The sequence below is a fragment of the Jaculus jaculus genome, chromosome 1, assembly GCF_020740685.1.
Source record: "Jaculus jaculus isolate mJacJac1 chromosome 1, mJacJac1.mat.Y.cur, whole genome shotgun sequence".
Lineage (NCBI taxonomy): Eukaryota > Metazoa > Chordata > Mammalia > Rodentia > Dipodidae > Jaculus > Jaculus jaculus.
The window spans coordinates 186238277-186250917 of NC_059102.1; the positions used below are offsets into that span (position 1 = coordinate 186238277).

General features: G+C 41.5%; 1 protein-coding gene across 1 annotated transcript in view; it reads left to right on the forward strand.

Moving 5' to 3' along the window:
• Positions 1 to 619: 619 nt before the first annotated feature.
• The window catches only part of Palld (palladin, cytoskeletal associated protein), a 413077-nt gene continuing 401055 nt past the window's right edge, over positions 620 to 12641 (forward strand). Inside the window, exon 1 of the mRNA XM_045149173.1 lies at positions 620 to 1518. Coding sequence (XP_045005108.1) covers positions 620 to 1518 — 899 coding nt within the window. The remainder of the gene's footprint in view (positions 1519 to 12641) is intronic.

Below are 12641 nucleotides of genomic sequence, written 5' to 3' on the forward strand. Positions count from 1 at the left end.
AGTACCAGAGCGCACTGCCATTTCTAGCATCATGGGAAACTACTTAGAGTAGTGCTCGGTGTTCACTTATAATACATATGCTGAGTCAAAGTCCAAACATCATGCTAGACCCATGGCTGTCATCCTGGTCTTGGCAGGTAGAGATGGGAAGATTGCGAGTTTGAGTCCAGACTGAGCTGCATAGAGAGACCCTGTCTTAAAAAACTGAAGCATCAAGTCAGGAATGGTAGCTCACAGCCTTAATCCCAGCACTCTAAGGCTGAAGTAGGAGGACTGATGTGAGTTTGGGATCAGCCAGGGCTACAGAGTGAGTTCCAGGTCAGCCTGGGCTACAATGAGACCCTGTCTCAGACAAACGAAAGAAAGAAAACATCAATCGTCAAATACAAATTAGAAATGTAAATATGCTTGTTATTCCTTGTAATTTGTAGTGTAGACAAAACTGACGTGTTTTTCACCCTCATGTTTCTCCTAGTTTTTGGGTTACCAGTGACACGAAAAACTGGGGCAAAGCCTTAGCAATAATGATTTTTCTGTGCTGTCTTTCAGAGCACACGAAAACGGGGTTCCTGTGTCTGCCCTTTCTGCCGAAAGGCGGGAGTGTATGAAGTGTTCGAATATGTCAGAGACTTCCTCCCATGACTCCTTCTATGACTCCTTATCAGACGTGCAGGAAGAGAGCAACAATGCTGACTTCTTCCCCGGGCTCTCCGCTTTTCTAAGCCAGGAAGAAATCAACAAGAGTCTCGACCTAGCCCGGAGAGCTATAGACAACTCAGAAACGGAAGATTTTGACTCAGAAAGGGAGATCTCCCAGATTCTCAACACGTCTCCTGTAAGCCTCGCTGAAGCTCCTGCCCACCAGGAGACCCAACTGGGAGGGCAGGCTTCCTCAGAAAGACCTCAGGCCGCCAGGCCGACCCCCGCCCCGTCTCTGGTAGAAGAGCCAGCTGGGAAGACCTCTTCACCAGCTTCCAGGAGGAAGCCCACCGCGTCACCCCTGCTGGCCAGGCCCAGCTACATCCGTAGTCTCCGGAAGGCTGAGAAACAAGGTGCAAAACTTCCCAACCCAAAGGCAGAACCCAAGCCAGCGCAGCCATGCAAGGCTGGACCCCAGGGCGAGCTGTGTGACAAGGCGGCCAACTTCATTGAAGAGCTGACTTCCATCTTCAGAGAGGCAGCCAAGCCAAGGAACAGAAGCCCAAATGGGGAGTCCTCCTCACCAGACAGTGGGTACCTGTCTCCGAAAAGTCAGCCGTCAGCCCGGATGAGCGCGTCAGCCAGCCAGAGCCCCACTGGCGACCGGCGGGACGTGGAGGCCCCGCGCGGCTATGGGACCCTCCACGCCCCGGGGGCGGCCTTGCCCCGCCCCGGCGTCCCTCGCCCGCAGTCCCAGAAAGCGCACCACTTCCCATCGGCTCCTCGCTTCATCCAGAAGCTGAGGAGCCAGGAAGTTGCCGAAGGAAGTCGAGTTTATTTGGAGTGTCGAGTCACGGGAAACCCAGCTCCGCGAGTCAGGTAAGGACTCCTTATTGTGAATACCCACTGGTTCTGCCCGCCGTCCCTGCTACTTCAGTGTGGGAGCAGGGAACGTTCCCTGCCTCGGGAGTCCTCTGACCAGGGAGGCAGGCTTTTATCAAGTTCTTACAAGGCAAAAGCACACAAGTTGCAAACACTAGGTGTCCCTGGTGAGACGCTGTTGTTGTCTTAGTCCTGTGAAACTCAGAGAAAAGGGGAAGGACTTCAAAAGGCCATGAGCAACACGAAGGGGTTCTTATATAGGACCCTGAAATTCATAGCGGTTACAGATTCGTGAAAGGTGAAACTCGTTATCCAAACTACTGGGAAAAGTGTGTGTGCATTCAAATGAGTCATTGACGAATGCTAAATGCTAAAAGTTGTGTAGAGGTGCCAACAAAGGACAAACCGCAGAGCCCAACCATAAATGATCTGCAAATAGATAATCCAGTCCGAGGCATCGATGGGCCAAACCCCCATGCGTTCACTAAACTGTGTGCGCACGCCTCCCAAGTGATGCAACCAAAGGAGACAGAACTTCTCTATGAAGAATAATAATGGGGGCCTGGGAAGATGGCTCAACAGTTAAGGTACTTGCCTACAAAGCCAAAGGACCCAGGTTCAATTCCCCAGGACCCACGTGAGCTAGATGCACAAGGTGGCACACACATCTGGAGTTTGTTTGCAGTGGCTAGAGGCCCTGGTGTGCCCATTTTCTCTTCCTTTCTATCTGCCTCTCTCTTTCTCACTCTCTCTCTCTCAAATGAATGATTTTTTTAAAAAATTAAGAACAATAATGGGCTGCAGAAATTGCTCAGTCGGGTGTTTGTAGTGTAAACATGAGGACCTGAGTTCAGAACCCCAGCACCTACATAAGCCCTGGGTGTGGCAGCGCATGCCCAGAATCCCAGCATGGGGGAAACCGAGCAGGAGAACACCTAGGGGTCATTGGCTGGAAAATCTAGCAGAATAAGTAAGCTCTAGGCTCATGAGAGACCCTGTCTCAGCAGTAGTAGAAGTAGTAATAATGATAATAAAGCAAATAGAACGTGTTGGTTATTTGTGCACGAGCTCAGACAATGGAATGAGTGTACACTTAGTCAAAGTCTCACACCACCATGTCGATTATAATTTCTGTAAGCTCTGCCCTTTTAATGACAAAAATATTCAAAAGGCGGACGGTAGAATCACTTCAGAACTTAACATTACATACCCATCTTATCCTTATTTCATGATGAAATGCAAATGACAGTTCAAGTAAGGATTGGGCTACAAAATAAGTATTCAGTGATTCATTTTAAAGGTTTTGCTTCTGCTAATAATGAATGTTTACTATCAACTATGTAAATAATAAAAAGCAAAAGCAAAATAATTCAGAAAGGGCATGAGAAGATGGTTCAATTCCTGGTACCCATATACCGTCAAGTGCACAAAGTGGCACATGAATCTAGAGTGCGTTTGCAGTGGCAGAAGACCGTGGCACATCCATGTGTGCTCTCTCTCTCACACACACATATAAATGAAGAACAAATAAATAAATTAAAAATATTTCAGAAAATAGTAAAGCAAACATGAGTGACTAAGAATCAAATCTCTAGTGTTTTCTTATTCACCATATCTTATGAATCACAAACTTTTCAGGTGTGTATTCCCTGAGGCTTGCATTGGCTGAGGTGAGCTATGATTGAGGCCCATCACAAAATCATATACTTACCTAAAATATGATGAGCAGTTCTGTGACTTTTTTCGTAACTTGATTACATGATTTTTTTTAATTTTATTTATTTATTTGAAAGAGATAGATAAATAGGAGCAGATAGAGAGAGAGAGAGAGAATAGGCACATCAGGGTCTTCTGCACTGCAAACAAACTCCAGACACATACACCACCTTGTGTATCTGGCTTACGTGGGTACTGGGGAATCAAACCTGGGTACTTTGGCTTTGCAGGCAAGCACCTTAACTGCTAAGCCATCTCTTCAGTTCTGATTATGTGGTTTTTAAGTGATATACCCCATTTTACAAGGTTGGATGCCTTACCCTATATTCATTAATACACACATTGCTACTATTTGTTTCTTACTTTACAAATCATTACTAGCAGCATGAAGTATCTCTGTTGCTGAACAAAAGGTGATATAGTTAGAGGTAGGCAATCCCTCCCCATTACTGCCCTAACTGAGTTATTCAGCCAATTTATCTTGTCAATTTTTAACACTAAATTTGCTGTTTTGAGGCTGGAGAGATGGCTCAGCAGTTAAAGTGCTTGCCTGCAAATCCTAACAACCCATTCCCCAGTACTCACAAAAAGCCAGATACACAAAGTGATGCACACATCTGGAGTTCATTTGCAGTGGCTAGGAGCCCTAAAGCACCCATTCTTTCTCTCTCTTTCTCTCTCTCTCTCTCCTTGAAAATACATACAAATATTTTAATTTAGCAATTTTTTAAAGAAACTGACAGAAGGGGGCAGTAAAAAACTTTATTTTGTCTTTGTTTATGCGATTCTGTATTCTGTATTTATGTGTTTTCTATAAGAACTTACTTTCCACATTATGTTCCCTTTGATATAAGTATAACTGGGGAATTTCAAATTCTATCTATTTTTTTAAAGTTACCAAACTTGTAAATTAGTAATGGGAACAAAGGAATGTGACTGTATTTAGTAATATGGTGTCAGGTGCTTAAAAATTAGCTAAGATAGCATATTTTAATGTGTCTCACTATAATAGAAAAATAGAAAAAAAAAGAAGTAGTAACTATGTGAGGAGATGGACATGCAAATTAACTTGATTATGATGATTATTTCACAGTGTATGTGTATATTAAACTTATATTAAATACACACAATTCTAATGTGATATGGTGTGTATGTCATGGATGCATGTGTTTTAGCCCTTGTATCCTGTTCACATGCCTGTGGTGGGAGTCACTCATAGGGTGACCACTCCCTAGATCTTCTGTCCACTCTTTGACTCTGAGTCTCTTAACAATATGGGAACTTGCAATCCGGGTGTGGTGGCACACGCCTTTAATCCCAGCACTTGGGAGACAGAGGTAGGAGGATCACCATGAGTTTGAGGCTACTCTGAGACTACATAGTGAATTTTAGGTCAGCCTGGGCTAGATAGAGTGAGATCCTACCTTGAAAAACCAAAATAATAAATAAATAAATAAATATTGGAACTTGCTACTTTTGGTGAGCAGAAGTGATTCCCTGCTCTCTGATCCCTTTTGTGGGTCTGGGGTTCCAGGCATGTGTGTCCATGCCATGCTGTTTAAATGGGATCAGGAGATTTGAACCCAGGTGGTTTCAGGGTCCTCAGATACTTGGGCTTGCACAGGAAGCTGTCTGCCTCTCCAGCCCAATCATGCACCTAATGATTATATAAGTTTTAAATTTAGAAAAAAGAAGAACATGACCTCATAGAGCCTGACACTCCCTACATAAAACCATCATAATAGGAGGAAAAGATCATGACATCAAAATAAAAGAGATACTGATTAAGAGGGGTAGGGGATATGATGAAGAGTGGAGTTTCAAAGGGAAAAGTGGAAAAGGGGAGGGTATTACCATGGGATATTGTTTACAATTATGAAAGTCATAAAAAAAACTAACCAATCTTGGGAATAAATAATTTGTTAAAAACCTACTCACATGCCAATCCAAATAGAACCACCAGTTTTCAATTTTCATATGGTCCAATTTGCATTTCTGAAATAGCCTCTTCTAAGTGTATCACAACAGCAAATGTACTGTAACTTCTAAAAATGACCACGCGGGACTGGAGAGATGGCTTAGCGGTAAGGGCATTTGCCTGCAAAGCCAAAGGACCCAAGTTGGATTCCCCATGACCCATGTTAGCCAGATGCACAAGGAGGCACAAGCGTCTGGAGATTGTTTGCAGTGGCTGGAGGCTTTCGTGCACCCTTTCTCTCTCTCTCTCTACCTCTCTCTGTCAAATTAATTAATTAATTTAATTAAATATTAATTTTTTAAAACAATAATCACAAGTACTCCCTTTAGCATCAAGGGATTCATCCAAGTTAGTGAACCAGAATTATGCACTGAGGTACACTTAAATATTGGGTAGGTAAGCCTAAGAGACATCAAAAATGTGCTCTGGCTTCCTCTCCCAGCATTACTTTGGGGATTACATGAATGTAGTTAGGAGCTGTGAAATTATTACTATTTTTCTCATGTCATCTCCAAAGGTGCTAGAGTCAGTGGCCAATGCTAATTAGACACTGCAAACTGCACCATTCTAAAATCATTAAGTCTGATAGTTCATTAGTGAATGAGTCCTTTTGCATCCTCTAGAGATTGTTATTGTTGTTTTGTTATAAGAGGAAGTATATAGATGCATACTAAGCTTTTAATTTTTTTCTGTTCTGGAGATCTTTTTCATCTTGATTGTGTATTTGTCAGTCCATCAAACATGTAAGAACATTGAGTTTCATTGACCACATGAAGCATGTAATGGTCTTAATGGGAAGTCTTCTGTGAAAGAAATTTTGTACAAGAAAGAAAACCTTTAATAAAGAGGGACATTAGAACATGGCTCAAATGGCATCAGCCTTGTAGAGGAAGGAGATTTTAGGGGAAACTTAGCAATAGGCAAAGACCTGAAAGATTCTGGTTGATCAATACAGAGACACACTTTGTTAGATAGTCAGCAGCTGCCCTGGGAAGGGATAGGTATGGTGTGAAGGAGCAAGGTCATAGCCACAGGAAAATAATGCACCATGGCCGGCATGGTGACCGGTGTCAGGATCTGGATGGAGCCACTAGCGCACAGGGAGAAACTCGCCCTTCAGGAGTTTAGGTGAATGAATGAGAAGATCATAGCTCCAGACACCAGAATGAGGAGAAAGCACACACTCAGTGCTGGTGACAAGAGGCAGAACGTTATGACCACATGTATATTCAGCCCAGAATAGGAAAGCAACTTGCTCAACTAAGTTGACAGGGATACTAAGCTGCTAGCTAGAGATCCTTAATCTTGGCCTAAAGACCATTTGGTCTGGAATCCTGGCCAAAATCAAACAATGAATGTAGTGTAGCACCAGCTAAGGTGAGGGAGGAGGAAAATAATGGTGAGGTCATTTCAAGGCATTTCTTTTTTGTACACGATCATATCACACTTCCATGATATAAACACCACAAATAACATGGGGAAAAATTTTATTTTCCTCCTCTATTCTTACATGCCCAGCAAAATGTCAACCAGAAAAAGAAGGGACTGGAGGGGGAAAACAGATTATGTATAATAATTGAACTTGTATACATTTAGGTGACATTATATGATATGTAAGTTACTTGTTGACAGTTGAAATGATTCTGTTAAACACAATCAACTCAGAAGTCATACATTTACGTGCTTATGTCCTACGTCCACATTTCTCAGATTTCAGAGCAACATGAAGATATCATAATCCCTCATATTGCCTTCCCTGTTCTCTCATTCTCAAATTTTGAGTTGATAAAAAAATAATAAAGTGTTTCAAGTCATGTGTGCTGGACCATGCCATGCTCGTAGCACTCAGAGATAGAGGCAGGAGAATCTTGACCTTGAAGCCAGCTTGGCTACATAGCAAAACTCTCAAAATAAAACAACAAAAACTACTTCTAGCATGACCAAAAGGAGTCCTTTCCTTATTCACTTTCTGCCTTCAAACCTGTGACTATCATGGATTTTAAACCACTTAAATACAGGAGTCTTCAGATGGAAAACCAGACAATGTCATGCCAAGTAACATAAAAATGCTTACTCAATCAGAGAGCTTGGAATGTAAGCCAGGTGTTCTGATTCCCTATCAAGGTCAATGAGACCTTGCCACTGTCACTACTGAGCGTTTATGTGCAGCGCACTGCCACCCAGTGGACTTGAGTGGAACTGCCAATGTTTAAAACTAGGCAATTATATTTATTTATTTATTGTGAGTGCATATAGGCAGTATAGGCAGGCATACCAGGACCTTCTTCAGCTACAAGCAAGCTCCAGAAGCATGTGCTACTTGGTACATTTGGCTTTACATGGGTACTGTGGGATAGAACCCAGCCCATCAGGCTTTGAAAGCAAGCACTTTAACTGCTAGGTTTTCTCCTCAGCCCCTAGAATGGTTTTCTATACAAAAAAAAAAAAGAAAAAAAAACATAGCCCTTCGTGGTTATTCTTCTTTTCTTGAGTACATTAGTAATTATCAGTCATCATAAACTAAAAATATTTTAAGCGTGCACATATTCCCCACCATCAAATATCTACATATTGTTTTTAAAAAGCATTTCTGTTAAAGAATAGGGGTCCATATACACACTCATGCTCAGATTATTGTAAGGTGAATATACACAAATGCAAAATTTAAAAAAAAACTTTCAAACACCCACCTACTGCAGTAAAAATTTAATCTAGCCATAGTCCAAACATGTGCTTTAATGTTCTACATACAGTTGCTCATAACTGATCATAAGATGCCTATTAGGTCATCGTTAGTAGCATTGTAAAGTTTTATTTTATACATGTAATTAAAATTAATTAAATTCTTTTTATAATCAAAACAATATTTCCAATGCTTCCAATTAGTTTCTAGTAACAAGATTTGTCATCCAAAGCCAAACCAACATGTTTGTCCGTATATCAAATCTATGCAATACTGTGTAGAAGTTTCCATTTCCTCAAAGTCAGTGACTAAAAAAGAGAGCTGGAAATTCACTTTTCTTGTGAAAGGTGACTGGATGTGGTATAATCCTATGATCATGTTGCATAGCACTTGTCAGTAAGGTTAATGCTTATATAGTAAAGATGCAGATGGCTTAGTCCAGGAGTATTGTTCAAGAAAATGGTCAGCATTGGCATACTAACACACCGTCAGATGATCACTATGGAAAAAGCTGCCAAAACATGTAGTGTTATGCCAGTATGAAATGTAAATGGGTACAAATAACTTTGAAAACAATTTGTGACAACCAGTAAATTTAAGATGTGCCTATAAAACTTGAATATAAATAATACTCAGTTGGCCACTTGGCATCTCTATTTGTCTCTATTTGTCATATTAAATTAAATGTGCCAAAACCCTTCTGGATGCTCAAGGAAAAGCCCTGGAGTCATCCATCCCCAACTCCTCTTTTTCTTTTACCTAATTTCTGATCAATCCACAACTCAGTTGGCTCTGCTTTTTGAATACCCAGAATATGACCACTTCATGCTACCAGTTCTAATGTGGTTCTGGTCCACGCTACCAACAGGTTTCTTTCAGATATTTTCAACATTGCCTGGTAGATTTCCCTGCTTCCACCTTTGCTCACCCCAGTCTACAAACTCTGCAGACTGTATCACCTGCTGTTGTTCTTTTTAAGGCAGCTGTGACCACAGCCCTGCCCCAAACCATCCAGATACTTCTCATCCTTCAGAAAGTAATATCCATGGCCCTTGCACAAATATCAACCAAAACCTACAAGAAAATTAGAAAGGACACGGAAATTGCATGTTGATGTTTTCACTTGCAGTTATACTGCAAAACAGCAATGTCTCATGCCTACAGATGTGGTAAAAGTACAGAGATGTGTGAGAATGACAGATGCTAAATTCTAGATAACAGTAATCCTAGAGAAAAAGGAGCATGCAATTGATCAGGAGTACACAGAGGGCTGTGCCTGTAATTGTGATATTTCATATAGTAAAAATATGTTTTGTAAATTGTTAGTGTTATAATTAATATTTAATAATTGAATTTTAAAATTTTCCTCTACCACTCTTAGTATGTAATGGCAAATTCAGCAGTAGGGCTTCTAATGAATTGCATGACTTTATTTATAAAAACCATCCAGAAGGCTATGGACATAGCTCAGTGGTAGAGTATTTGCTCAGCACACAAAACCCTGGGTTCAGTCCCACCACATATAAAAATCCATCCAGAAAATGTCTTGGTGTCTAGCAATGTGAATTGGGTAGGGTGGCACTTAGCAATTTTACATCATGTTATTATTCATCAGTTTTCTAAGTTATTTTCATTACATTCTACAGCTTAAAAATATTTTTGTTTTGATTTTGTCACGTTTCAATAGAATACTATTGTTATCATGCCAGAGACCTTTTACAGTATAATCTACTTAGTTTATTTGTCACAGAATATACAAAATCTATATGTGAGGTTCTCATTCTTATGGGAAAGGTCTGCATTTAGACACTTTTGTATGTTTACACACACACACACACACACACACACAGAGAGAGAGAGAGAGAGAGAGAGAGAGAGAGAGAGAGAGAGAGACTCTAATTGGTCACATTGAATCTGACTATGAATAAGAGCTGTCCATTGCCTTCCCAGCCATCCTAACATTTGGGTAACAGGAGCAAATACAGTGAGACAGAATCCATAACGAAAACAAAACCTAGTTTTATAGCTTCTCATGTTCTCATTCTTTTATCATTTATTTTATTTTTAAGTCTATTTTTCCCCATGTGTTTGCACTGAATAGAGAAAATAAAGCCTTTCTATTTTATAGAGGCCATGTCTTGATGTTTTCTCCTCTTTTCTAACCTCTGTTCTTTGTTAATTCCAGCTTCCATCCAAAACCTGCCCAGTGTAAGTCTCCCCTTAAAAGCTGGTTATGCCAGGGGTGGGGAGAGATCTCAGCCAGTAAGAACACTGCTGCACAAGCACAAGGACCTGAGGTCATTCCCCAGCACTCAGGGGAAAACAAACGGGAGTGGCCACGCATTCTTGTAACTCCTGAGGGGACACAGGAGAATCGCCAGGGCTCGCTGCTCAGCCAGTCTGACCAAAACCGGCAGCTCTAGGTTCAGTGAGATTCTCCATGTCTAGAAAAGAAAGATGAAGAGGGATAGAAGACACCTCTTTTCAGGCCTCCACACTCAATGTGCACAGACTGCGGGGTGTAGTAGGCACGCCTTTAACCCCAGCACTTGGGAGGCTGAGTTAAGAGGATCACTGTGAGTTCAAGGCCAGCCCAATACTACTTAGTGAATTCCATGTCAGCCTGGGCTAGAGCAAGACCCTACCTCAAAAAAAAAAAAAAAAGTGCATAAAGCAGACACACACATGCACCACTTAACTACAAGGTCATAATTGCTAAACTATTGAACCTTTTCCTAAAGACCTCAAGGAAAAGGAATCCTTCAGTAGTGCTCAGCCTAGGAGACACTGTCCTGTTCTACGGTATTGTTGAAAGAAGAGCAGCCCCTGTCTTACATCCCCTTCCTGGGCAGCCCACGGTGCTGTGATATGTGACAAGCCCTTTTACGACATTCACAGTGATGCTGTTCAGACTGTTGTCAGTGACTCAAGAAGCTCATATCGGGAAGTGTTATCAGAGTCTGTTGATGAGAACTACCAGTTCTTGCCCGAAGTAGTCAAGCCACATGTTAGCATTAATTTGGACGTCAATGGCCAAGTTTCAATATTTAACAAGAAAACAAACAAAGATCAAAATAAATTTGGCTAAGGAATAAAAGCATCCACAGATAATCCTCTTAGAATTATGAGTTTGCTTGCAGAATCAATGTCAGAAGACCTTGGTAGTTGAAAGTATAGGTTCTGGAGCAAGAGTGGGCTGCTTCACTGTCATGTCACCTTGATAAGTTGTATAAGGCTTCTGTGCCTCAGAAAAGTAGAAACAAGGGCTGGAGAGATGGCTTAGTGGTTAAGGCACTTGCTTGTGAAGCCTAAGGACTCAGTTTCAATTCCCCATTACCCCATGTAAGCTAGAAGAACAGGATGGTGTGCCTGTCTGGAGTTCGTTTAAAGTGGCTGGAGGCCTGGTGCATCCATTCTCTCTCTATATCTGCCTTTTCCTTTCTTCCTTCCTTCCTTCCTTCCTCCCTCCCTCCCTCCCTCCCTCCCTCCCTTCCTTCCTTCCTTCCTTCCTTCCTCTCTCTTTCTCTCTCTCTCTCTGTCTGTCTTTCTCTCTCATAAATAAATTAAATAATAAAAGAAATGAAAAGTAAAGTAGAAAACAATAGGACCCAGCTTCTTGACTGGGATGGGTGCACATTGGTAACACTGGTGCTCTCGCTTTCAGTAGGGAAGCTTCTTTGGTAGATGGTGGTAACTATTGGGGGAGACTCAGCACTCATCAAAGTGCTATGAAGAAGTGAGAGTTAAATGCTCAACGCCAAGTAAGACATGATTATCACACCCACTAAGTCTCGCATGGAATATTGTGGAAGAGGTGGCAGAAGGATGGAAGGATGGGGAAGAGTGCTTTGGAACGCTGTCTTCTGGACACAGAGTGTTCAAAGCACTCAAGACCTCACAGCAGTTGCCATTACCTTCCCAATACTGGGTCCATCAGCATGTCATCATGCATGATGGAAGAAGGAACAGTAAGAGGCTTTGAACTAGGGGCTGGAGAGATGACTCAGGAGTTAAAGTGCTTGCCTGCAAACTCTAACGACCCTAGTCCAATTCCTCAGTACCCACAGAAAGCAAGATGCCCATGGTGGTGCATGCATCTAGAGTTTGTTTGCAGGCAAGAACTTGATGCACCCATGCAACCCCCACTCTCTTTCTCTCTGCTTGCAAAGAAATAAAGGTATTTCAAAAAGAATTCTATTTTTGTATGCCATTTTAAAAGACATTAAATTAGAATAATTAGTTGGAAGAGGAAAAGGGGTTATGTTAAGGAGGTACAGGTGAGTGGGACAAAAGAAAACAATGGGAGTGAATTATCATCAAAATACAATATGTGCATGTGTGAAAATTGTCAATAAATTTATAATATAAAAAATAAAATTCAAGCAAATAGAATAAATTCTTTTAAGGATTTGCAAAACAATAAAAATAATAAACATACTTCTAGAACAAAATTAAATCAACTAATGCAGGGAAAGCATTTTTTTTTAATTTTTATTTATTTATTTGAGAGTGACAGACACAGAGAGAAAGACAGATAGAGGGAGAGAGAGAGAATGGGCGCGCCAGGGCTTCCAGCCTCTGCAAACGAACTCCAGATGCGTGCGCCCCCTTGTGCATCTGGCTAAAGTGGGACCTGGGGAACCAAGCCTCGAACTGAGGTCCTTAGGCTTCACAGGCAAGCGCTTAACCGCTAAGCCATCTCTCCAGCCCAGGGAAAGCATTTTAAACTATGTCGGACATGTA